The sequence below is a fragment of the Prunus persica genome, chromosome G1 (genome assembly GCF_000346465.2).
Source record: "Prunus persica cultivar Lovell chromosome G1, Prunus_persica_NCBIv2, whole genome shotgun sequence".
Taxonomy (NCBI): domain Eukaryota; kingdom Viridiplantae; phylum Streptophyta; class Magnoliopsida; order Rosales; family Rosaceae; genus Prunus; species Prunus persica.
In genome coordinates, this window is record NC_034009.1 from 35,442,676 (window position 1) to 35,468,384 (window position 25,709).

At 37.9% G+C, this 25,709-nt stretch overlaps 4 protein-coding genes across 7 annotated transcripts; 2 read left to right on the plus strand and 2 right to left on the minus strand.

Moving 5' to 3' along the window:
- Positions 230-4,714, minus strand: LOC18788872. Of its 2 annotated transcripts, XM_007225494.2 has the most exons (10): positions 3,686-4,714; positions 3,450-3,596; positions 2,932-3,318; positions 2,691-2,754; positions 2,311-2,528; positions 2,095-2,208; positions 1,730-1,835; positions 1,360-1,571; positions 996-1,099; positions 230-704 (listed from the first exon to the last, which is right to left on the minus strand). In XM_007225494.2, the coding sequence occupies exons 1-10, from the start codon at positions 4,697-4,699 to the stop codon at positions 548-550; spliced, it is 2,523 nt and encodes an 840-aa protein (XP_007225556.2). In that variant the 5' UTR covers positions 4,700-4,714; the 3' UTR covers positions 230-547. The 2 variants fall into 2 exon arrangements, with proteins under 2 accessions (XP_007225556.2, XP_020418997.1); XM_020563408.1 differs by lacking the exons at positions 230-704; positions 996-1,099 and having other exon boundaries at positions 1,366-1,566.
- Positions 4,708-9,076, plus strand: LOC18791941 (3beta-hydroxysteroid-dehydrogenase/decarboxylase). Its single transcript, XM_007222155.2, has 12 exons — positions 4,708-5,102; positions 5,198-5,287; positions 5,391-5,524; positions 5,618-5,788; positions 5,903-6,028; positions 6,394-6,473; positions 6,706-6,904; positions 7,555-7,660; positions 7,830-8,004; positions 8,128-8,284; positions 8,509-8,575; positions 8,689-9,076. The coding sequence occupies exons 1-12, from the start codon at positions 4,871-4,873 to the stop codon at positions 8,832-8,834; spliced, it is 1,683 nt and encodes a 560-aa protein (XP_007222217.2). The 5' UTR covers positions 4,708-4,870; the 3' UTR covers positions 8,835-9,076.
- On the plus strand, positions 10,180-14,616 carry LOC18788727. Its single transcript, XM_020566324.1, has 10 exons — positions 10,180-11,066; positions 11,179-11,270; positions 11,489-11,591; positions 11,697-11,959; positions 12,159-12,290; positions 12,561-12,683; positions 13,044-13,172; positions 13,533-13,750; positions 13,867-14,020; positions 14,123-14,616. The coding sequence occupies exons 1-10, from the start codon at positions 10,856-10,858 to the stop codon at positions 14,339-14,341; spliced, it is 1,644 nt and encodes a 547-aa protein (XP_020421913.1). The 5' UTR covers positions 10,180-10,855; the 3' UTR covers positions 14,342-14,616.
- On the minus strand, positions 14,682-25,336 carry LOC18791456 (endoribonuclease Dicer homolog 3a). Of its 3 annotated transcripts, XM_020566308.1 has the most exons (26): positions 25,024-25,333; positions 24,722-24,908; positions 24,324-24,437; positions 23,733-23,867; positions 23,572-23,641; positions 23,402-23,466; positions 23,191-23,322; positions 22,916-23,068; positions 22,351-22,477; positions 21,703-21,808; positions 21,431-21,623; positions 21,175-21,335; positions 20,773-20,991; positions 20,408-20,673; positions 19,669-19,940; positions 19,055-19,590; positions 18,883-18,977; positions 18,207-18,409; positions 17,918-18,127; positions 17,343-17,819; positions 16,807-17,076; positions 15,957-16,306; positions 15,734-15,848; positions 15,383-15,608; positions 15,165-15,276; positions 14,682-15,092 (listed from the first exon to the last, which is right to left on the minus strand). In XM_020566308.1, exons 1-26 carry the CDS (start codon positions 25,101-25,103, stop codon positions 14,894-14,896), a joined length of 5,073 nt encoding a protein of 1,690 aa, XP_020421897.1. In that variant the 5' UTR covers positions 25,104-25,333; the 3' UTR covers positions 14,682-14,893. The 3 variants fall into 3 exon arrangements, with proteins under 3 accessions (XP_020421897.1, XP_020421902.1, XP_020421905.1); XM_020566313.1 differs by lacking the exon at positions 15,734-15,848 and having other exon boundaries at positions 15,980-16,306; positions 25,024-25,332; XM_020566316.1 differs by lacking the exons at positions 14,682-15,092; positions 15,165-15,276; positions 15,383-15,608 and having other exon boundaries at positions 15,734-15,853; positions 25,024-25,336.

Consider the following 25,709-nt stretch of genomic DNA (forward strand, 5'->3'; position numbering starts at 1 on the left):
CTGATCAATTCTTTTGGTACTGCGTCTCCATCTCTAATATAATTCAAACGTGAAATACAAGAAAACTGTATATCTCACCTATTTTACTGGAGTCGTAGTAGGGACAGTCGTCTGTAGTAGGGACAGTCGTTTGCGTACGCATGGTGGTTAGCCGTCGATGAGTTATGGAAACACACTTTCACCAACAGCTAACAACCATCCATACACGCGTGTGGGACTATCAATAATATTTCTTTATAAGAAATGTGTGATTGCCAGTAGCATTTTTCTTTATATTGCACTGGACAATCCGAATCTTTATTCCTGAATATGACCAGGCTCGTCTATATAAGAATAGGAAGATTAGTCGTCAAATGAGCAAAGTCAGCTAGTCAGGAGATTACAAATTTAGCTATGCAAGCATGAAGTTTCATCCTCAAAATGACCACCTCTAGAAGACTAGAACTAACACTACTCTTGCAAGTTGGCCTCCTGTCGAACAAGAACCTAAGCCCATCATTTACACGTGCCAATTTAGCATGTAAACGTTTATTAGGAGATTACAATTTTAAGCCTGTGATTCAGATGATAAAAGAGAAATCATAGCCTTGGCAGAGTCTGGTCCATGATTGTTCACACTCGGTATTATGTCAGCTGGAGATATAAGTTTCACAAACTCTTTGAGTTCTGTAAAGCTGGAATGCTCGCTGTATGGGACCTCATACCTGCATTGCAAGGACCATCATCTCTAATTAGTCACATGTTATACTATATCTGTAACTTTTCACACATTTGAAAGTAGGCATCAATTCATGTTTCACTTTAAAAGCTATGCTCACATGCAATAGCTAGAAGCCTAAATTATGTTTGACAATCGACTGCCAGTGACATGGCTTACATCAACAGTAGGGTTTACAAAATCCACACCATCTTTTTTACTGGGGAGCGTTTATTACTATATTGCATGACGTTTAACTGTCAAAAGCTTCCATCTATGGAAATGGAGAAAATGTCACCTTATAATGGTGCCCTGCTGCGACCTTCTTCCTGGAGACTTCTTCTTTCCTTTACCAAAAGTCCAACCAGTTGGAGAGAAAGCAACAATAAGGCTGAATCGACTCTGAAAGTTCAGCAGAAAGGAATTAGTCAAAATAGTAGTCACTTCTAAACTTCAGTCCACATTCTTTTAAGCCCATCTAAATCAGTAGAATTTGAGTTCACAGAAAGGGTAACTTAATCTAGGCAGGAAATTCATAACACAATACAACTTCACAAACCTCAGAGAATCAAATATGTTATCCCAAGACCAGACTTTATTAGAATTTGGGTATATCTAAGTACCAAGGTCATAACATATTAATAAAAAAGGTAACCCCTCACCGCATATTGATTGGACATATGCTTCAGTCGCTTGAAGCTTGCAAGTGTCCACATAGGCACCACATGGATTTGGCTTTCCTGTTCATTTGATGTAAACCATCGCATATCCTCCTCAGGAAAATCCAGACATTTTAAAATATGCAGCTTTCCTGGGTTGATGTAAATATTTTTCCGGAGCACACGAGCAACCTCCAAATAAAGTCGTTCCTTTCCTTTTGCAAAATGAAAATAAAACACATGAATGGGGAGAGAGATGAGTGAAATGGGGTTAAAGCAATAATTGCAAGAAAATATAATGACCACTTCGTAAAGTAATCTAATGATATAGAGCAATAAAGTGGTACGGATGCGTTAGAGCAGTGAACTCTACCAATAGTATAGCTGCCAATCAGAAATAGAGTTTTAGGGTTGAAAGTTTCGGCTTGAATGGCATCAATGACGAACTGTATTACAGCCTCCTGCTTTGGAAAGTCATACTGCAAAAAATCATGAAATGGGAGTAAAATTCAATTCGTTCTAGATTTGTATGATGTAATATACTTTCCAATGATAAAAAAACGAACTAACTATTTGCTGAGGGTAGTAAGGAAAGATCGAAAATTAAGTATCAACTTGTCCCAGACAGACTAGTGCATAGTGTAATGGCGAAACATATACTAGCTAGTATATTGACATTATGGAAATTAGGAGTTAATTACTTTTGACATAATGCCACAATTCATGGGTCAGACTCACCTGTGGGTTACAATAAGTGGTATCAAGGATGAGAGTATGGATAGAACATGTTTGCAAAAAAGACATGCTTGCTGCATTCTCACTAAACCGAAAGTCCCCTGTATGTAGAACAGCCTAGATACAAAAGGAACCAGGATCATTACCCCAAAAGAAGATAGGAAAAGAAAATATACCAGAGTACTACCGAGTGGGTCAGGAAGTAAGTTTGGACCACACCTTACTGTTGGGTGGCTCAAAAAGTATAATTACAGAACCAGGACAGTGGTTTGCATCCAAACAGGTCACATCAATACCAGCAATATTGATTTTTTGGTTGAGAGGTAGAACTTTTATATTGTTCCACGGAATGCCAATCTTCATATTTACAAGCTTAGCTGTGATGGAAGAACAATAAATCTTTCCATGACAGAAGGACTTCGTTAGACCTTGATAATCTGCAGTAACAAATGCAATCATATCAAACCAGACAACCTTGACCCACAAATGACTGCACACATTTTTAGCCAAAGGTAGTAGTTGCCATCACTCCAACTGGGGTACGTTTCCAGACAAACAAGCAAGATCAAATTTAACCCAGAAAAGAAAAGCATTCTTACGATCCATATGAAAGTGAGTGAGAAACCAATGCGAACAATCCCGCCTAAGATATTTGAAAGCATCCTGCAAATGTTGACAAAAATGAACTTAGCAACAAGACCTGCCTCATGATTATAAATGAAGAAGGTGAAAGCACCTTAACTTATGCTAAAGCTGAAGAACAATTACATACTAGAGAAATGTCTTCGTCCTTAATCTAATACAACAGAAACATTTACAATCCTTTGCAAGGCCTCTTACCACTCGAAATGGTGTTCCTGGTATGCAACACCACGAGGGAATATCCCTGAGTTTCCGAGTAGTCACATGATTTTTGGCCGCACCACCTTTATGACCAGAACCTGACCCACGTTTTTCTACCCTTTGCTGTTCTCCAGAGGTGGTGCAAACTTGCTTCCTAGCAGTAGTAAAACCTGGAAAATAATCTGTAATCAACTTGTTTGCAGCTGTTTTACTATTATCAACTGGTTCTTCCGAAGCATCATTGACTGTCTCAACTCCACTAGCGCTCCTTTTTCTTGGTTGTGCTTCAATTCCAGGACTAGTAGTCCCTTCTCTAAGTTGAGTAAGGGCATGTACAATCTTCTTTCGTGGACCAAGTGCAGCAATGCCTATGCTGAACAAATCCTTCGCAGTACAAGAAACCAATTAAAAAGACAAATTCAATCCATTAACCAAGCAACCAAAGGGTGAGTGTAGTTTCTCAAGTTCTCAACTATGCATTTGTTAAGTGACTAAGTGTATGCTATGTTATATACCTCTTCTGTGAGCCATTGTAAAGTGTCCCAATCAATTTCTTCTCGAACAAAAGCATCCTCGTACTTTTCTAAGCCCAGGCTGCGTAGCCACTGAAGAACTTGCCCAGAAACTTGAGGTTTTCTTTGGTCCTCTTCAGGAATCGAAGCCTGCTTGAGATGAAATACCCAACACTACTTCAATTAGCAATTACAATCAAAAGGGAAAATCTTCCTAAAGATTGAAACTTTACACTTACATCTTGAGCTTCAATTTCCACTTTGTCAAGACATTCATTGCTGTGGACCTGACGCTCTTCGTCGCTCAAATCCGAGATGTCAACCCCGCATAGAGGGCACTGTACCAAACCCCCATTTTCGTCCTCCACAATTCCATACCCTTCCTCCATTCCACTGACACCAACACTCTCTCCCTCTTCTGCTTGATCGCAGAGCTTGAGCAGCACATCAAGCTCCTCAAAATCCTCATTCGGCGAGTTGCCGTTACCAGAATCCAAACTGCAATCAGCTCGAGGCTTGATTAACTTAGACTCTATCGAATTGCAAAGATAACCCCCTTTTGATTTTAACGATCCCTTTTCCTTTTCCTTTTCCTTTTCTTTTACCTCATCAACGCACGCAGAAGAGCAAGCTAAATTATCACCATCGAGGCTCCCATAGTCGAAGCTTGCAGGTATGGAATCCAAGCTGAAATCTTCAATAGCCGTGGATTTGAAACCCTGGGTTTGCACCAAAATAGAGTCTTGGTTGCTGAAAAAACTGGGGGGAATGTTTTCCTTGTCGGAGCTGAAAGGTTTGGAGTGCTTCAGTTTCTTGGACGGCTTGGGAGCCGTGGCTGTTTGGGTAAGAGGGATCTGAAAATCATCATCGTCTTCGACTATGGAGTTGAATCTGGTAGAAGAGAAAGGCTTGGACTTGGAGGCCATGTTTGGTTTCTCTTCTCCCTTGAGTCTTCTCTTGTTATCACTACTCTCACTCCGCAGAAATTGTCTGGTTCTTTGTAAAACTGAAAACTGTGAACTGTCTGTAATATACAAGAAGGAGAAAAGCCGTAAAGGAATGGTTTTTACAGAAGCTATTCGAAAATTTGTTTGGAGCAGAGGAAAGGGAGGGAAAATTAACCAAAAAGTTGAGTCTGAGTGTTTTTTGGTCAAAAAGCTGTTATTATGCCAACGTTCGAAGGCCCAGTTTATTATTTTGGGCCACAATCCCAAATAAATCGGGTTGATTTTGGGCCGATTGGCGTGGGTCATCAACGATTCTTCATCTATAATCCGTCGTCAACTAGATTCCTCTGATTTTCCATCTCATTCTCCCGGAATTTCCGTCATCTTCTTCGTCTCTTTGCTTAGTCAGACTCACAGTCCCACTCTCAGATCCTTATTGGCTTCACTGTTCCCAATCACCACTTTCTTCTTCTTGCTATGTCTGGGGACGAGAAATGGTGTGTGGTGACCGGAGGCCGAGGCTTCGCAGCTCGCCATTTGGTTCAGATGCTGATCCGATACGACGTGTTTCGGGTCCGAATCGCCGACCTCGGCTCCACCGTTGATCTAGAACCTTATGAGGAAAATGGCATTCTCGCCGAAGCTTTGAGCTCCGGCCGCGCCCAGTACGTGGCCATTGACCTCCGAAGCAAGAGCCAAGTTCTTCAAGGTCAGTTTTCTCCTTCAAGCTTGAAATTGTATTAATGGCGGCTAGTTTGTATTGCGTAATTCAATCTTACGTGCTCGTCTGCATTCAATCTGTAGCATTTCAAGGAGCTGAGGTCGTGTTCCACATGGCGGCTCCCAATTCTTCCGTCAACAACTACCAGCTCCATCACTCGGTCAATGTGGAAGGTAAACAATCAAAATGTTGCTTTTTGTTTTTGGTTTTTATTGGTTTGCTTTGGATTTTGGACTGTTGGGGTTTATGCAATGTTCTATGCTTAATGCTTTGCAGGAACTAAGAATGTAATTGATGCTTGTACTGAGCTAAAAGTAAAGAGACTTATCTATACTAGCTCTCCTAGTGTTGTCTTTGATGGGATTCATGGGATTTTTGATGGGGAGGAGTCTTTGCCATATCCACCTAAGGTACTAGTATTGCTAATTGAATGAATATCAGCAATGCAAGATTGTATTTCAATACGTATATAATTATGGGTTGTGTTGTATGACTGGTTTCAGCACAATGATTTCTATTCGGCAACTAAAGCCCAAGGAGAAGAATTGGTAATCAAGGCAAATGGTGTTAAGGGGCTTCTAACATGTTGTATACGCCCTAGCAGCATTTTTGGACCTGGTGATAGGTTGCTGGTTCCATCTTTAGTGGTTGCCGCCAGAGCAGGGAAATCCAAGGTAAGTAAGTTGGTGATAATTTACACATTCGTCTTCCTTGCAACAGTGTTAATAAAGTCCTCCTTCAACAATATCTAATGCTCACTTTTTTCTCTTCCTTTTTCGAATGAACAGTTCATTATTGGTGATGGCAATAACATTTATGATTTCACATATGTTGAAAATGTGGCACATGCCCATATATGTGCAGAGCGAGCTCTAGCATCAGAAGGGACGGTTGCAGAAAAAGCTGCGGGACAGGTATTCCAACACTATATGTATTCCACTGAAATAAAGATTAGAGAGAGACTTCGACCAAAAAAAAAATAGAGAGAGAGAGAGAGAGTGAGAGAGAGAGAGAGATTTCAGTTTTCTTTTTCTTTGCTTAATTTTTATCTTCTTCCAAGTCCAACTTTCTTATAGGGAGGGAATCAAACAATTCCAACTTTAAGTGCAATTGTTTTACCGTGAGGCTTGAATTTAAAAGATGGCAGAGTCTTGCATCCTTATGTTTGGTTTAAAAGATTGGCAGTCTTTTAAAAGTTACTTCGCATGTCCGCTTGATGTCAAGCTAAAGTATACAGAGACTATTTTGGCATTCTGGCTAAAAGAGACTGCTTTTGCAGGCATATTTTATAACCAATATGGAACCTATCAAGTTTTGGGAGTTTGTCTCACTTATTCTAGAAGGTCTTGGCTATGAAAGGTACTTCTTTTTCTTAATCCTTTCATTTTAAGCATACCTGGGATGTAATCATTGTAGTCTTCCATCACTACTAAAAGAATGATGTATATCCTAACTTACACCTCAGAGCCTATGTTTAATGGCCCTTCTTCATACTTCCTGTAAGGCTTTAATTCCTATTTTTTATATAATTGAATAACCTGAAATTTTTGTTTCTTGGTTTCCATTTTCCCTGAATGGGTATTGTGTGCAGGCCAAGAATAAAAATCCCTGCCTTTGTTGTGATGCCAATTGCACATGTGGTGGAGTGGACATATAAGCTGTTAGGCCCATATGGAATGAAAGTTCCACAGTTGACCCCTTCAAGAGTTAGACTCCTCTCTTGCAGCAGATCTTTTAAATGTTCAAAAGCACAGGATCGAATCGGCTACACACCCATCGTATCACTTCAGGTTCTATAATGTTTCATACATAGAGTCATAAGTCCTTTTGTTAATGAATTGAATTGCACTTAGCAGAGTCACTGGAACATCCAACTACATATATCCACCTTGGAAACATTATGAGAAAGTCCTTAGACAAGACCATGCATGCTATTTTGGGGTTTAGACTCGGACTCTATTAATACTTCATTTCTTCTACTTCATTGGTCGTCATTTCTTAATGAACATGTCACTTGACACCGGGAATACAATATTTACATTTTTTCTTCTTTTTTTTCATACCTATACCGCCTTTTCATGTTGCATGTCTGCTGACCTGTTTGGTTATCTGGTATTTGATGAATTCATATAGTGAGCTAGCAAAAAGTTAACCATCATAAGTTAGACTTTTGATACTTTGAGCCAGCTATATATACACTTCAAGCGTCTGTCTGAATGAAAGTTGCCAGTATATGCCGTGAAATTGTGAATCTTTGATTAGGGTGTTGTTTGTGCTGTAATTAAAGTAGAGAGTATTGCTTCAAACATCTCTCTTATTGATTTGCACTTATTAATGAGGCTTTACAAAGGTCTAAGCAGTCAGCCTGTCAATGTACATTTTTGCCCAAATTCTGGTTTAGGTGCTTCTCTTGTGACAATGCGATGCATACTTTCTGCAGGAGGGTCTGAAAAGGACAATCGAGTCATACCCACATTTGAGGGCTGAACAACCACGTAAAAGAGAAGGGCCGTCTAAAGCTTCTATATATCTTGGAAGCGGGATGGGTATGACTCATCAGTTTCTATTCATCTTATTTGATGTTTTCTAAAGGTTCACCAAAAAGAGGCATAATGACATCCTTATGATCGAGTCGGCATGAGAGAATAACAGTATGCATGCACTCAAATATTGCACTAAATGAATTAATGCATTTACTGCTGTTGCCTTTGACAGTTGCTGACACGTTACTCTGGAAGGATAAAAAGCAAACCTTCAAGGCGTTATTAGTTTTGATTGCAATCTACTACAACTTCATTGTAACCGGATCTACAATAATTACTATGCTTTCAAAGCTTCTCCTGGCAGCTTCAATATTCGTGTTCATCCATGCCAGTTTACCAGAAAAGATGTATGGCCTATGACCTTCTTGTATATATTCATATGCTGCTTGGTTTGAAAACGTCTATTTTGCTCAGCTCTCAATTTGAAGTTAAGCTAACTACTAACTACAAATAAAATTTCACTGTTCCAGATTAGGGTATAAAATTGAGAAGCTTGATTCGTCACATTTCTACTTATCAGAAGAGATGTCGAAACAAATCACCAGATCGGTAGCCTCATCATGGAATGCATCTGTTAGAGCTTTAAAATCTCTTGGCAAGGGAAACGATGGGTTATTGTTCATTAAGGTATTGCTCTGCTGCTCCCATCTTCGTTTGATTGCGTATAAGTTCATGTACTGCATTGATGCATTACTTTTAAGTTCTAACACTAGGATAGAGTGTGCCTAAAGAGGTCCAGAATGCATATACTAGGGAGACAACATTTTCCCAGAACTTTCTTGAAGTAATTTATAGTGTTGCACCTCTCCTAGTTTCTGACGGTTACTCTATATTTAATGGTGATGTTGTAGGTTGCTCTCTCCCTATTGGTTCTCAGCTTCCTTGGGACCATTTCACTTCGGAACTTATTTGTCATAGGTCTCTCTCTCTCGTTCTCTCAAGTTACATATTTCTTTGGACTACCATACTTATTCTTTGGTAGTTGAGGCCTTAAAAAAGTTCTTAGTTTCCTTATTGTCATACTGTTCCAGGGGTTCCTGCTGCCTTTGTAGTTTTCTACGTGTATGAGAAGGAAGAGCAAAAAATTGATGCCCTGGTCCTAGAAGCTCTCTCTCGTGGATGCAAATTGAAATCTGATATTGTCAGAAAAGTCTGCACATCCAAGAAGATTGAGTGACTGAGTGTTACAATAGTGCTGCCTGCCACTGCTTGCCTCATAATTCATAGAGAAAAAAGCACTGTTGGATGTGATTGTTGTGTCCCATATTTTCATTTCTCTTTTTTTCTAACCAGGTTGCCATCTTTTCTGTTCATATTCACCAAAGTATTTTCTGACTATATAATATAACTTCCCTAGCTATAAATTTTTTCTCCAACAAGACTAATAGCAAATATTATTATTATTAAATTTTGCTGGCATCAGCTCTCTTTCCGCCGTTCATTTCGATTATCCATGACTATTGAATAGGTACACACCAGATGACTAATTGCTTATCTAAATGGTAGTCAACCACAAGATTATTTATTTGTTTTTGACAAAGCTGAGCTGCTGATGGCATTATTTATTTATGGGTTGCACGTTACATCTCAACAGTTACTTCATATGACAGTTTTACTTATTAAGAATTTGGGTCAACTTTTAGGTGACCCAGAGGCGTCAAATTGGAGGAGATCATGGAAAAGGACTGTAATCTGAAACGACAGCAATTGAATTTCCAAGAACTCCACCCCACTGAACCCAGTAAATAACACTATCTTTTTTCTGTCACTGACCACAAAAATGGCCACCATGTTTCTTTCAAATGTGGTACCAACCAATGCGTTGTCCATTGTGTGCGTGAACCTTTTTATAGACCATCCTCCACGGAAATGACAGCACCTCTCTCTCCTCACCTCACCCTTTATATTATGTGAACCATTTCCAACCATCACTTATAAGTAGTTGATTAATTTTGGGAGAGACACAAGACTTGATTAGTGGGTTTGATTTCGTTGTCAATACATGTCATGAATCTAATCAAGATCAAGATGGTCACCTTAGCATTGAATTACTTGGTTTTGTCATTGTGATTGATTGTGTCTTGCATGCATGTATTAACACATTATAGTCTTTTTTCAGTCGATATCATGTTGATATACAACTCCATCCATTTCATAGTTTCATACAAATAAGAAATACGAGACGCTATTCTTTATCACACACGCGCATACACGTGAATAAATTTTGACATAAATCACTATGAGACACGCATTTAATCAATAAGAAATCGTTAACGTGCGCTTGGGGGATTGACGTTAACAAAACCCATATCCATATGTATATTAAGCTAAGCAGAACAATTGAAATCAATTTTTTTTGGTCAAGAAATTTAAATCGAATTAATTAAGGCTCACTTTGGTATTGTTGTCAGTGGTGGGGCCCGATTGGTTGTTGTGAAACCCAAACCCATAATAAAAGAGAGAGTGGTACAATTGTAGTTCCAGCGAAATTAGGGGCCCAATTGAGGAAACAAAAGCTTTTGACCGAGTGTGCTGCCTCTCTGTCTGTCTCTGGTACTTTGAATTTGCTTGCATTGCAATGCAATTCCCGTTTCTCTCACTTTTTATCTCGAACCCATTTTGCGCAAAAGGCAAAGAAAGTAACTCAAAACTCATAAACACAGAGCACGTCATTCAAAAAATCGATTTTTTCGCCCTCTAAAGACTCAACCTTTGGATTCATTCAGTCATTTCGTTTGTTCGGAAACCCAAAGAAAGCGAATTTACTATGCAGTCTTCAAAATTCACTCTTCGTCTGCACAGCCTGTGAATCTCACTCTTTTTCTCTGCCTCTTTCCTCACTGCCACTTTTGTTTGTTTATCTTCCCTTTCCAATAAGATTCTTATTCCTCCATCTTTGAAAACACTTTCACTTGTTTTTTCCTTCAATTTTTATTTCTGGGTCATTTCATTTCTTTCATTTCTTCAACTTAATTGGGTTTACTCAATTGTTAGTTTATTCGAAATATATTTTCCTTTTTATTCCCGCGCACCAATCAATTCCTGTTCCTTGTCCTTTTCCTTGGTTACCCTTTTAAGATTTGGTCGAGTTTCTCAATTTCAAGAACACAGACAACAATCTCTTTGTCTGTAACATTTGTTTTGTAAGTTTTTATCAAAAACTTCAACAGAGACCTGGTGGTTAATGGTTAATTTGTAATGGGTGGTGGTGGTGGTACAGTGGAAGTGGTAAAGAGCAATGGTTGCTCTAGGCTGTCTGTTGGGCTATCATCTCCATTGCCTTCTTTTAAAGCTCTGCAACCATTTGCGCCTGCGTCTCCGGCCGCATCCTCTATTGGGTCAGAGCCTGTGGTTCGATCAGGCGCACCCTTTGCCGGCCTTGTTATTTGCGTTACTGGTCTATCCAAAGGTAAAAAGATAAGCCTTCAACTTGTAGCTGCTTGGTTTTCTATGTGACGTATTAAATAAGTGTTATTGTTAAAATATGCAGCTGTTCATCTTTGTCATTCTTGTTTTGGCAGAAGCAAGGAAACAGGTCAAGGAAGCAACTGAGAGATTAGGTGGCCAGTACAGCCCTCACTTACATCCTCAATGTACCCATTTGGTGGTCCAAATATCCTTTCTTTTCAAAATTATGTTACTTCTAGCTTCATTTTCTTGGTATATTAAATATATATTGGGGAGAAAAATCTCAATTTTCTTTGGGAGGGTTGACAGCATTAATATATGTGTTATACCGGCACCAAGAAGAAAATATTTAATGCATGTGGTGTTATTGTTTGTGTAAATTGTAAGGCTCGTGAGTCGTGTGCAATCCTTAACAAGTGTAACAGCTTTGGTGGACGCAAGTTTGAGCATGCTTTGAAGCATGGATTAAAAAATGGTCTGTCGATTGTTACGATTGGCTGGTTTGTGGATAGTGTTAGGAAGAATGGTAAGAGAGGCCAGTGTATATTTTCTGCATTGGTTAGGTGAAAACCCACTCAAATGGTATATGTTACTTGATTAGTCTAAATCCAGTTTCTTTTGTGTGCTGCAGTGAGGTTGAGTGAATCACTTTACAGTATCAAGAGTTTTGGACAGAATGGTATACGGTTGGATGAGTTCAACAGGCTTGTTGGGTTTATCAGTACAGAAAATTCGTGTATTCCTGTTGATGCTCGCGGAGCCAAGCCATTGGACACGATTGAAGAACCACATCTCCCCTTTTCTGGAAGAGAGTCTAACAGAAGTACTGACTCTGTTCTGTCTGGTCACTCCATGCATGTCGACTTAGACATTTCATCTGAACTGAGGAACAAGGTAAAGTTATATTTCTAGGAAAAAAATTGCTTAGTTACTTTTAAAACAAAATATATTTTTTCTTTCTTCTTGTTTTAGCTGTATAAGAAATTTTTGCTGGGTTTTTTCCAATGTCAAACTAGATAATGGTGAGGTGAAGCCCTCTCAGTTTGTACAGTTTCCCTGAGCTTCTCTCAACATCATTTGTCCTATTTGGCAGGTTATTGAGGCTGCTCGTAGAGAGGGTGTTACGTTAATTGATCAATGGTTTGTTGGTTGCAGAGCAAGTCATGTAGTGTGTGAAGGCTCTGCTAGCCGTAAATATCTTGGCCACTCTAGCAATATCGTTACAGTGAGTCCTACAAAGAATCCTTTGGTTTATTTGAATCTGCTCTATTTACACTCTAGTTTTGTTGATAAATTTACATAATAACTATTTCGGCGTGAAGTGTTTTCACACACTTGACTATTTCGAATGTCCTTCTATAATAACTTTTTGCTGTCTTCATATTGTTCGTAGAATTGATTAAATCACTTGCAAATTTAGAGATGATGGAGTGCTCTGTATATTTCTTTTGTTGCAAATTGCAATGAACTTAATTTGGTGTTTGATTTGTCTCAGCCACTGTGGGTCTTGAAAACAGCCAAAGAGAAGTATGTGCAAAGGCTTGTGCACATGTCTGCAGATTTGGCCAGGCAAGTTGGTATGATGCTTGAAGAGTCACAGAATGGCAGTGCAGATGAGGTTTCTTTCTACACATTTTTGTGAAAATGATTTTTTTTGCAGTGATTTTTAACTCTTTTCCGCCCCAAACCCATGGTTTCAGGTCTAGATATTTTTATAATTTTTAACCAAAAAAGAAAAAAAAAAAAAAAAAAAACTGTTAACAAGGTGTATCTTTTGCTGCTACGGTTTAACTTAAAATAATATACCTACAATAATTGAAAAGGTTTCACAATTATCTCAAATCTTAATAAACTCGTGATTGGTGGCTGGTGAATGCCTTTAAGCATTCTTCAAATGATACCATTTTTATATATGTAGTATTATGATTTTGGTGTGTCCAAGTTGATATTTGACAATATTATTTTATTGATTTACTAGGAAACGAATGTGCGAAAAGTCCCTGAAGATGTTCAAGCTTATAAAAATAAAGCAAACCATGAAAAGAGACAACGAATTGTGAATTCTGCTAAAGCTGGGGTCAGAAATCGACGTGGTCTTCGTATGCAGGTAATGCTCGATCGGGTTTGGTTCTCTGTGGTATTTCATCAATCTATGCTTCTTGTTTAGTTTGATATGATAATCACTTATGCACCATGGTTTTGCTCAAATTTAAACAATTACTTTATATCAGCTTAATTTGGAATGTATCACACAAATGAGAACATTGTAGTACAAGTTAACAATCAGTTTTGTATTTGGCTACGTTTCTATTTGTTCATGTCTGTTAGGGGCCCATGAGGATTTTTCAGTGCTTGCATAATGTTAACAGCTTCAATTAACTGATTACTTTTGTTGCTAATGGTAGTTTTATAAGAGAAAATAGGTGATCTTAGTACACCATTTTAATTATGTGCTCTGTTCTCGCAGACTTGCCAAACCCCAATGCGTCCAATAACCCCTATCAGCCTTCTGGATTCAATCTGCTGGTCCATATCTGAACCAACTTCAACCGCGTCAATCTACACCGAGAATGTCAGTGTTGAAGATGCTACTGAGCACCATACATCTGTATTCTTTGATGCAAAAGCTGATGGCAAGGATTCAGAAGCTTCATTTGCAAACTTAACGAGGCTGCTCAAGGAAAGGTTGTTGATCTCTCTCTTCCTTCCCACCCCCAACCCCCTCCCAAAATGTAAAAGAAAATATTTGCCCAAATGTTATATCATCTCACAGTAGTTCTCTTTTATTTGTTTGTCGGCAGTGAGAAATCTGAATTGGTATTTAAAAACCATTTTCTTACCATTCTGTTCCCTCTTGACCGATTTGCTGAGATGGGGCCATCTTCCAGAACATTTTTCAGCAATAATGGGTTTGCATGCTTGCAGGTGTTAGATCATATCTATGCATTTTATCAGGTACAAAATTAGACATTCCCTACTTTTTGGTACTTTGCTGCAAAATTCTCAGCCATTGGCTTAATGGAGGGTCATATACTCGCATGTGTATTTATATTGCAGGAGAGCATGTCAGTCCATGAAATAGAGGCTGCTATTAACACAGACTCAAGGCATGCCGATCGGCTCCGATCAGTGTACTCCAGTAAAGAAACAGCAGAACATGGTTACGTGAGTTTCAAACGGATTGAATTTCTAGGTAGTCGTAAAAGTTTCGAGATGTTGAAGCGTGTCAATGGGGACAACAACAGCAATGTGTATGAGCTGCTAATTAGAGCATAAGATCATCTTCACCTCACGTGTTCCAAATTAGGAGCATGTTTTTGCTATGGTTGAACCTTTGAAGAAGCTCAAACTAAGAACTTGGAACTTGAAGGCCATGATATCAAAGCTTCAAGAATTTCAAATTTTCTACTTCTTGTCTTTATTCAGGTAGAGTTTCAAATTTTCCACTTGTTTGTATAGGAGTATAGGGGTGTATACCTATTCAATATATAAATTTGTGTGCATAACGAGTTTTGGATGAGTGGAAAAATCCCAACGTTTTCCCTTTTTTATTTTTTTTATAATAATAAATATCAAAGAGAACATATATATATATATATATATATATATATATATATTGATACCTTGTACCATTGAAAACATTGATGGAGACAGCACATAATTTACATTTTTCTTTATGGTGCTGCCATCAAATAGTTTCACATTGCTGTGAGATTTCCTGACAAGCAACATCCTAACTGCTTCATATTAAGATTGGTGGATTTAAAAGGTACCACCCTCCGATTTCTCGAATTATTCATAAAACTAGCAGGCAAGATAGATACATGATCATCCACCAATGATAAGTTTGCCTTGCCGCTCAAGCTCATAAAGCATGGCAAGTGCTGCAGAATCTTCTGAACTTTTTTTATCAGGTCTAGCATCTCCTGTGCATTCAATGTCGCCGAAGTTGGGTATGTGCAACGTTATCTTTGAGACAAAACTGCTAAAATGCGCACTTGAGCCTTCACCAAAGTCAATTGGAGTTCTACGGGAAGAAAGACAATTGTGAGGCCAGAGAGAAAAAAACACAAAACAAATACACCAGTTTTTTTAGTACCTTGATTTAGTTTCTGATGATTCAAAGTCGGGCCTTTTCCACTGTTGTTTCTTGCACAGCTCATAAAAAGATGTTCGAGGTCCTCCTTTCTTCATGTTGATTGATTTAATAACTGCATGCAAGCACCCGCGACATAATTAAAAAATAATGCTTGATAATAACAAGGGTAAGCCAGCTCCCACCCCAGTAAATAATCAGAACAAATAGATGGTGCAAACCTGGTGCAGTATCGTTGGGACTAGAGGTTTTCGATTCATTGACTGACCGAAAAACTCCAATTATCTCAGTTGTCCTTTTCTTTTTATAGATTACTCGCTCTGAAGAATCTTCAACATTTACTTGGCTGCAGACGTTATAGTTGATGTCTAGGAGAGAAGAATCACCTACTCCTTCAGAGCCCAATTTTCTCTTCTTGGAACACCAGGAGTATGAAATATCTCTTTTCTGTTGCATAACAAAATAGTACAGCATTAGAAATAAAAAAATAAAAAAATTGGTGACTGAGAGATGCAAAAAAAAAAAAAAAAAAACATCTGGCAAACTGTACTCATTAACGATCAATTCAGGACCTTGAACCTTGGACCAGGACAGAACCCAAGACAAAAAATCTGGACCCCAGACCTCTTGGACCCTAGAACCCAAGAAACTTGGACCCAGACTGGAACAGCGAGCTCAAATCTGATTCTAAGCTTTATCCAATTTGCAATCAAACAATAGAGTCAAGTTCACTCTTTATTGATTCCATTCCATTCTCATTCCTGCAACCAAATACTAACTAAAAGAGTAGGATACGGACATTTAGAGAACCAACAGACCTCAAGTTCCTTCAGTAAACGTCGAGCTGCTTCCCCTTTTGCAGCTTTTTTAGTCCGATCGCACCCCTCTCCAATCAATAGAACATCTTTCAGCTGTACAGTAAGCTTCGCATGAACTGTTTCACCCTTCTTTGTACACGTTTCTTTTATAAAGTACCCGAGTGAGTCACATAATTCAATCAGTTCACGCAATGGAGGCAGCTCAAGCTTGTCAGGGGTCACAATTGGAGATAATAATGGTTTAAATATTCTCCACACTTCATCAAGATTAAGTTCGGTATCAATTAGTATTGCCCCTGCAATACTTTCCACCATGTCTCCAAGAGCCTGCAGAGAAACTACTCATGATAACAAAACAGTAATATAATAGTAACAACAATATTCACAATGATAAAATAATGATGATAATTACAACAAAAATATCATCAGGTATGATACTTGGGAAAGGGTGGATTTTATTCTGGGCAGCTTCTCCTTATAGAAGAGGTGGCCTGCCAATAGTAATAATAGGGATGGTGGGAGTATAGAGCTAAGGGGAAGTTCAACAGTCAAAGAACCTACAGAACTGCTATTGTGTGAAAAGATATCTTTTAACAACAAACAAATGATTTACTTAAATGAGAAATGCCTAAAATACATGAGAAGTATACATTAGAACCCCAAAAGAGCTTCAAATAGAAAGCAGAACGAACCAAGTAAAGATAAAAGCATAACTGCCTAAAGCAAGCAGACTTCAATCTTTTACAAAAACTTGAAAACAAAACATCAAAGCAAACCCTGTGAAAGCATTGAAAAGAAAGAGCATTTAACAATCAGCAAGAACTTACCTTAGGACCTTTTGTGCCTTGAAGTGTGGTACCATTGTCAGGTTCAGAAAGAGACTTCACATATTCTGTTATTTGGCTTAGAAGTAACCCAGAGGAATGTTGTAGATGCTGCTGAAGGTTTTGTCTAACAGCAACTTGGGCAAAATTTTCATTATTAACAGAAGCTGAACGTAAGTCAGTTAACTCGCCTGGATCAATATTTGTGTGGCTATCATAGAGATGCCTTGTGATAAGCAGGTCCAACACAGAATCCCCTAGAAATTCTAGTCTCTGTTGAAAAGTAAAGATGTTAAGAAAAGGAAGTATATGGAACTTTCACAGTTTATTCTATATTTGGCAATTTATTACTTGTAAGTGAAAAAAGTAATCTTTCCCAGATTCATTTTTCATAGCAAAATTTTTTGTGTCCAATTTCACAATAGATTTTCCCCGTTATTACTCTACAACCATCCTCTTTTGTGAAAATGGGAAAGAAAATAAAAAAGTGAAAATTTAAATAGTAAATCAAGGGCTCCACATATGACTGTCATCATTACCTCATAACAGCAGCCAACTCCTGATTCCTGCTCAGATGCATGTGTTATGGCCTCGTGTAAGAGACCCTTGGTAGAAAATTCATAATGAAGCTTTGACTCCAAAATTGCAATCTCATTAGCTTTTGGGTTGTAAGAACGAAGAGATGCAGTAGTAATTGCTTCAGCAACCAGAGAGGGCTCAAGTTCTGCATCAATATGGAACCACTTCATCAGATGAAGTGCAGCAGGCAATCCACCACTAACATAGTATGCTCCTATAAGGGCTTCAACACAATCAGAGATTGTTTTTGAACACATCCATCTATGACCCTTATCACAGGACTTTCCAACCACAACTTTGGGATCTTCAGTTTGGAATTTGCTATCTACTGGGACTTCTAAAGTATCTACTCCACAGTTACAAGGAGCGGGTCGCAGAGAAATCTGTCCCGGAGCAACCCAACGACGTGGATCAAACGCACCATCACGTATATATCCCTATCAAAGAAGAAATGCAAAGTCATTCTGACATGAGCTTGAACATCAGTAACCGAGTAAATAAATGTAAACCATAGATAGCATATACTCGCAAATACCTGTAATTTGCGATTTATTCCCAATTTATGTAGGTTTGAGTTACAAATAGCCCACTGGCGCAAATTAGATAATTTTCCTTCATGTTTTTTGGGATATTTGAGAAAGAGGTGACAGCTCACAGCATACTTTAAAACTGAATCCCCAAGCAATTCCAAGCGCTCCATAGAAAAATCTTCATTGCATCTGAGTGTTGTAAGTGCTTCTAGAATCTAATAATGAAAAAATTGGTCAAAATAATCATATAACTTTATTGGAAAGCAAAAAAGACAAATCACAAGTATGGCACACCAATGAGCTTGATATCTGAAAGCTGCTAGAATGACAATTAATATCTTCTCTAAGTTGGCTCGCTAGCATCAAGGATTCCAAACGGTGAATCAATGACGGCATTAAATAAAAGGACTTTAAAACGAATCTTTGGACACCAATACTGACTAGAAGCTCAGGTGGCATTTGAGCATACATGCGTTGCCTTTCAATACCACCACCACCTGCCCGATTGAGAGAAAATATCAGCAACAAAACATAGAACGTGAGACGGTATTGCTAAATAGCTTTAACAGCATGTATCATATAGATTGATTCAACAGCATGTATCATATGATTTGCATTGACTAACTCTGCAATAAGTCAACCACCCATACCACACCTTTTTTGCACCTCTATTTACTGCTCAGCCGAATGTATGAAATAGATTTATTCATATCATTGCAACTACTACCTCTTCAACAAGTCAACCACCCCATCCCACCACCCACAAGGCCACAATTTCCCAACTATTCACTTCATAATAATACTAATTACTGAGTACCATTAGTGGCAAGAAACCATGGAAACAGCTGTCAATTTGAAGTGTTAATAACTAATGGGAGTTGAAGATGCAGGAATAAGATAGGATTGTATTCAAGTAATATAGCACTGTTAGGCCAATTTTCTATAAGCTCAAGCATTTAAATCAACAAACCTTCACCACTAAAGTTCACAAGAAGGTTGTGTGGATTGTGACTTTGCTTCAATCGCAACAGAGGCTGCCCCGGATACTGGAGCACAATCCCATACCTGAACAGAATTAGCATCATTATGAAAACTGTAGAGTACTACTTACAAAGCATCATACAGGGTATGAAATCACTTACTTATTGTTGAAGTACTCAGAAAATGTACTATATTTTGAGGGGACATTGTCTTTTTTTCCATCAAAAGGACTCTCAGCAGATGTGTTACTCAGAACCTCGGCAACGGAGTAAATTCTTCCAGTGTGGATAGCCACCACCACCATGTCTTTGAGATTTGCTACATTAACAGAACAATTAGCAAAGTGGATTATCTCTGCAATGTTGCATTTAGTCTCAGATGAGACAGTTCTACTCGGCAAGAAATTACGTGTGTCACCATAACAATGATGACTTCCCAAAGATGAGTTTTTCTTCAAGAATTCTACTGCAGAAACACAAGAATTTATCCCTGTCCAATTTATTCTCCAAGTTCCATTACTTGAATCATTCAATGACTCAAGTGGAAGAAGCAAATACATGTATAATGGGCTCCACAGATTTCTTGTTTCTTTCTCAAGTAAAAATTCTCTCCGATTTCCAGCTGATTTGGTTCCATGAAACAATCTCCCAAACAATCCATTACAGAAAAATTCTTGAAAGCACATTGCTTTTGCCATCTGTTAAGAAATAATAGTTACAGTAAGTACTGACCCAGAAAAAGGAAGAAACTTTCGGTTAGAAAGCTTAAGTTGTACCTGTTCCCCGTCCAAATGAACTTGCCCACAGGAAGAAACAGAAGACTTAACTGTCTTCGAAATCAGGTAAAGTTCCAATTCAATATTCCCCACATCATCAGCAAGCTTTGACTCAATCAGAAGAGTAAATCCAGAATAAAATTCGCTAACAATTTCACAGGAGAAGTCAAATTTATAAGCCTGAAAAACGGCACCATCAAGTTTTCCTCCCCAAGTTCCAGATAGTGTATGAATGCAAGTTGTACCATGTAATTCCTTCCTTTTAGTTGTTCCTTAAAGACCAAATATAGTTTTTGAATTAAAAAGAGGAAAAGAAGAAAAGAAAAGTAGAAACATAAACTGCCTAAGTACATAGCCCACACACAAAGGTGCCAAAACAAAACTCAAGATGCAGTAAGACAAATAGATAAATCTGGTTTAAAATGTGAATATAGATGTGATAACGAAAACACTTTTACCAACCCTGTTTATATCATCCAGCAGTTCAATTGACGAGAAAATGATAACAAACATTAGCCAAGAAACAACTTATTTTCTACCTTTGAGCCACAACTAATGATACATCATCCTCTCATTAAGGATATTGCAACACACTTCCCATCACTTTACAGTATGAACAAGATTTTTGTAAATGGAGAACAAATAGCAAGTGGTCATTCATAAACAATCATTACGTGAATGACTGGTTCATAAAAAGCAACTGAAATTCACAGAGCATCACCATACAGAAAAAACATACCTGCGCCAGAAGCTGGATCTTTGCTTTTCACATCAAGATCATTTTCTGGAGGCTTGTCAATGGCCGGAAGAAGATGATCATTCAGGGCACCCATTTGATGTAACAGCTTACATGCTTCCAAGCATACAAGCTGCTTTGATAAAGAAGACTTCTTGCATACAGGACCAACTATTGTTTGGAAAGCCGCATGTGGAGGTAATGCAATTCTACACTCATAAGAGTCTCCAAGATATGAGTAGTGAAAAGTTGGCCTCGGAATGAAGTTCCTAAGTTACACAGAAATCAAATAAGGGTGCAGTTAGTAATGAAATTTTTTTGAAGCAGTAAATTCAAGAAGGACTGCTGAAGAGTTTACAGATGCATACTTATCCCCAGGTAGCATTTCACAATATTTTTGTACAAGACTGACACTAGAATCTGCTGTGACTGATGCTCCAGTGGCATCCACAGTATATGCATTTCTTTCCTCCGTAGTACATACTTTCAAAACGCATGTTTCAGGATCTCTATTTGTAGCTGAATCTGTCATCAAATATTCTCTCCTGACAATCTCATATAGTTGATCCCTTTGTTTCTTGTTTCCCCTGTACTTTATGTATAGTTAGAAAATCAATACACTCAAGAAAACACACAATAAGAATACCTACAGAAGAAAGCTTCAGTTCACTGGAGATTCACTATATACATCTGTTCATTTTTTTTGGTCAATTTATATACATCTGTTCATAATATGCTGATAAAGTGAAACAATAAAGAGATGACCTCACCTCTCCAGCATTGTAATGAATTGAGAGTTATTTTGCCCAGCCTGTCCCCTGGACTGGACATAACTACGGACTGTCTTTGGCAGGTCATAACGTACCACACAGGAGCAGTTTGGAAAATGAATTCCCTCCTCAACTACATCGGTAGTGAATAATAAATTGACCTATTCAGTAGGGGTTATCAATTGAGTATCAAGTTTTCACAAGTCAAAACTTCTCATCAGTCAATTCCTCTCCTACAATATGAAAGATCATATACCTCCCCAGAGCAGAATAATTCCAATGTCTCCTTTTGTATTTTCGGGGCCAGACCATCAACTGATGTATTAGTTCCAGTAAAATAGGAAACCGTGAAATGACATAAAGAGGTAACTTTTTTCATGAATCTGCCAATCACTTTAGCTGTGATAATCCTATCAACAAGTATAAGGCACAGTTCTTCCCTAGATCCTCTGCAACCAAAAATTATGGATGATAAATCAACTTTGCAATGATAAGAATAAGATTTTACCAATGAAGTTATTATCTTACCCAAATGAATGAAAAAGTTGAACAAGTTCATTTAATTTCGGAGATATGTAGCCCAAATTTACCGCCTTCAAATAATCAAACCCAAAATCCAAAAAAATTTCACCACCTGAAAAGATAAAATAATATGGCCAAAATATTATCTAAAACAGAATTGAAGTTGTTGGCATCATCAAGTCAATATGGCTACAGAAACTGCGTCGGGAAAATAATGGCATTGTTCATCTATTCTCAAGAATCTCAACCATTAAACACTATCAGAAACGAGCACAATGTTATTAATTGAACAGATAACACAAACAAACACAAAAATTATGTTAAGAACAAGATTGGTGATGAATAGGCATTTTCTTTTGTTAATAGTCTACATATCATACATATCATGATCTTATGCCAACCAAAAGTCAGAAAATTACAGCAAAAGCCAGCCAGGTGATTAAGATAGAAACCAAGAGACAGACATGAGAGATAGACGGAAGATAGAGAATATGAGAGAGAGAGAGAGAGAGAGAGAGAGAGAGATCAAGTTACAGACTTTCAGTACATTATAGCATACTCTTGATGAGCATATAATTTTGAATATATAAGATAAGATCTATGTGCTCTAACAGTGGCTAAAGAATGAAGAAAGAAAGCTAAAGAATGGCATACCATGCAGAAACGATTCCCTTATTATACCAAGCACTTCCTCAAGAAAATATCTGCACTGAGAAGAGCTTTCTCTATAAAGTTCATACTCCTCTTTGCAAGGAGCATTATCTAGACAGACCTTGACAGCCTACAAGAGAATTAAGGTTATGTATATTCATTATCAGAACCAGAAGGAAAGACCATAAAGAAATTAGAATCGGATAAGACCAAAATGGCCTTTCTCCAGTATTCCCATCTAAAGTTATATCTCAGTATATTGCTATATAAGAGAAATTACAAGTGTACTTAAACCAGAGTCATAAATGAAAAGTATCAGGCCTGAATAATGGGACAAAGCATGTGTATCAGAAGTAACAATTCAGTATGATCCAAAGCAACAAAAAAAAAAGTCCTCAGTAAGTCTCACCATGTGTGCAAATCAGACCTGCTTGAATTTGTATAAAGTGAAAACAAAAAACAAAAAAAACAAAAAAAAAAAAACAAGTCCAAGGGTGACAACGGAACATTTCTCTGACTTCCCTAGAACAAACAACTTTCACTCAGCGGGTTACACTTATAATCATACCTCATGAGTACATATGAGACCAAGGTTGTCAAGGCAATACAAGATATTTGTGTAGTCATCAGACAATCGTTTCCGCAGTGTCTTCATTGTATCATCCATGTCTTTGAAATTACTTTCTACTAATTCTTGCAACTTTGACAATGAAGCATCAATCTGTCCATGCATTGAAAGCTTTATTAGTATCCACACAAGTTTACCACACGTAAGCAGACTAACAATGAATGATAAATTTTTCAACATACACATATTTATATATGCATATAAATCAGGAATACCTTGGCCCACGAGGCTTCCATCTTTGCTTTTAAATCCGAACTCGGAAACCATGCTTGGTCATAAAATATACAAGTTTCTTTTGCAGATGGGACATACAGTTCCTTCTCTTTTCTGTCCTCCATAGTATAAAGCTGTGTAAACAAATTTCAAGATATTAAACATAAGGAGCCGATCCATGTACAGTAATCTTACTGAAATATTTCTCTATACCTGGGAATCTAAAGTGCTTTCAAGTTCTGATATCTGGCCCACGCAATCTGATGAAGATGAGACACCTAACGGACCATGTTGTATTTAAATATGCACATAGTAAGATTTATAATAGCAGTAGGTTTGGACTCAACAATGGACATGTAAGAAAACGATCCACTACATATCACCTTTTCTGATAACAGGTGATGCCGTCATCCCAAAAATCTTTGGCTTGTCAGTAGACTTGTAATAAAATTCCTTCACCACAACAGACAATAGTTATCAAGATGACCCTTGACTATAAAAGAAATAACGGAGACAATACATAACATACAAAAATGAAATTAACCTTCATTATCTTTGCATATGGATGCTTTCCAGTAGCTAGATGGCACTCATCAATAATCATCAAGCATACCGCTTCCAAGCTCAAGAATGCCTTTTTCAAGGCATCCAACAGAATCTGGGGTGTCATTACTAGCACCTACAAGATAAAATAAAAAAGGATATGCATTAACTTAATAGCATCTACAAAACATTGAGAATACTATTTTTTTTACAAGGATTCTAACATGACTGTTTGCATGCGATGCAAAAATGTAAGTCTTTGATAATGCTATTTTTAACAAGGAACCCCGCTAATTGTTTTCTTCATATTCTAATAAGGTTCTCGCTCTGCTAGAAATCAAATAAATGAAGCATCAACAGTGGGTAAAACAAGTAAAAACTCAATAATCATTTAGAAAGGCTACCAACGAAAGGACCAGAAAAAAGGAATTGTGGCAAGCTGGATCTACCTGACTTCTGAAGGAAAACTCAAGTTTCTTTCCAAAAGGAGTGGTGATAATACCGCTTATAGCCTCAAACAGAAGCATGAACTGATACCCTCACTAAACAAATCATCACAGTTATTGCTCAACTTTAAAAGAAGGAAACTTACATCATGCTCATTTGTTTCCTTTTCCCAGCACTCCATAGTCCATGAATCAACCCCCTTAGCTCCGTAATACTCTTCCACTTTAAAGTTTGTGTTTACTTTAACGACCTCAAATTGCTGCACACACAAAAACCATTTAATTTCAACAATTTGTGAGACTATCAATTAGCCACATTGCATAATTGCTCCTAGGAGAACTATAAATTAAAAATAAAAATAAAAAGGATTTTTAAAAAAAACTGAGGAATGCCCACACAAATATTCTTAGGAATTTTTATTATAAATAAATAAATAAGGTAGAATGATGATGAGTCATGAATGGTAAAATTTTGAGGAAGCAAAATAACAAAAAAGGAAATATATATATATGGAACAAATTTACTAAATTAGAAAAAGAATACCTGATGAACTAAATGAACAGTTGGAGTCAAAAATACAATCAATTTTTTGGCACCACTTGAGCTTGACTTGATAGCTTGACCAATGTCACTGATGAGCATCGCAGCTACCATATCCTTCCCAGAACCTGTCTCCACCACTGCTATGGTGTTCCTCCTCTTCGCAACCTCATAAACATTTGCCTCATACCTAAAAACACAGACACTTAAATTATTCACACCCAATAAATCCACATTGTCAAAAAAAAATCTTCAAATATACCCAAAAAAAAAAAATCATTAAAGAGATATAGATAGAGAGAGACCCGCTGGGGTTGAAGTCATTGGAAATCGGGGATGATTGTTGATCCTGATCAGCGACATGATCAAGCGGTTCAGAGACCATGTCGCCGAAGCTCCGTTTCAGAGGATTCTGGCCTTTCCTCTGGCGAATGCGCGTTGCAGATTGTGAAAGCGAGAAGCGAATGAAGAGGAGAAGACGAAGGTGAAGAGCACAAGAAGCGTGAACCCTATCGCTGGATCTTCGCCAGTTGAAAGAGAGAGAGTGGAAGCAACGGTCTTTCTTTTTTCTCAGAAAAAGCTTCAGAGGAGACGGTGACGCTGAGAGTCTGACAGAGCTTAGTAAGTAGTAGCGCAGTTATTTATTGTGTGGGTTTCTAAAGCCCGCCAGCGGTAACGTAGCGTGAGACCACCTCCCAATCACGTTGTGCGGGCTTTGCCTAGACGACGTCGTTCCTCAAGTTAGCGGAGTCACACCCGCGCTTTAGTTGACAATACGGCTTTCTGTTTACCAACAAAAACCGCTTTCCGAAGAAGGGTCCCATAGCGTCCGGAATTAAAATCGTGGAAACAATAAACCTAACAAGTAAATAAATAAAACGTCTTTAAAAAAAAATACTAGGGCAACAAAGTGATATTGTATATTGTAATAAGGGCGTGTAGCTTAAGTAATTAAGAGTATTTATTTTTATAATTAGAATTCTAAGTTTGA

Excerpts from the sequence above, each read along its gene's own strand:
- LOC18788872 (XM_007225494.2), bottom strand. The coding sequence starts at position 4,699 with ATGACCCACGCCAATCGGCCCAAAATCAACCCGATTTATTTGGGATTG. Across the intron at positions 1,572-1,729 it reads GATTGGCAGCTATACTATTG|GAAAGGAACGACTTTATTTG; the intron begins GTAGAGTTCACT and ends ATTTTGCAAAAG. Across the intron at positions 705-995 it reads CAGCAGGGCACCATTATAAG|GTATGAGGTCCCATACAGCG; the intron begins GTGACATTTTCT and ends CTTGCAATGCAG.
- LOC18791941 (XM_007222155.2), top strand. The coding sequence starts at position 4,871 with ATGTCTGGGGACGAGAAATGGTGTGTGGTGACCGGAGGCCGAGGCTTC. Across the intron at positions 6,905-7,554 it reads CACCCATCGTATCACTTCAG|GAGGGTCTGAAAAGGACAAT; the intron begins GTTCTATAATGT and ends TACTTTCTGCAG. Across the intron at positions 7,661-7,829 it reads ATATCTTGGAAGCGGGATGG|TTGCTGACACGTTACTCTGG; the intron begins GTATGACTCATC and ends TGCCTTTGACAG.
- LOC18788727 (XM_020566324.1), top strand. The coding sequence starts at position 10,856 with ATGGGTGGTGGTGGTGGTACAGTGGAAGTGGTAAAGAGCAATGGTTGC. Across the intron at positions 13,173-13,532 it reads GACGTGGTCTTCGTATGCAG|ACTTGCCAAACCCCAATGCG; the intron begins GTAATGCTCGAT and ends CTGTTCTCGCAG. Across the intron at positions 13,751-13,866 it reads ACGAGGCTGCTCAAGGAAAG|TGAGAAATCTGAATTGGTAT; the intron begins GTTGTTGATCTC and ends GTTTGTCGGCAG.
- LOC18791456 (XM_020566308.1), bottom strand. The coding sequence starts at position 25,103 with ATGGTCTCTGAACCGCTTGATCATGTCGCTGATCAGGATCAACAATCA. Across the intron at positions 20,992-21,174 it reads TTCATTACAATGCTGGAGAG|GGGAAACAAGAAACAAAGGG; the intron begins GTGAGGTCATCT and ends CATAAAGTACAG. Across the intron at positions 16,307-16,806 it reads AAGGCACAAAAGGTCCTAAG|GCTCTTGGAGACATGGTGGA; the intron begins GTAAGTTCTTGC and ends GTTTCTCTGCAG.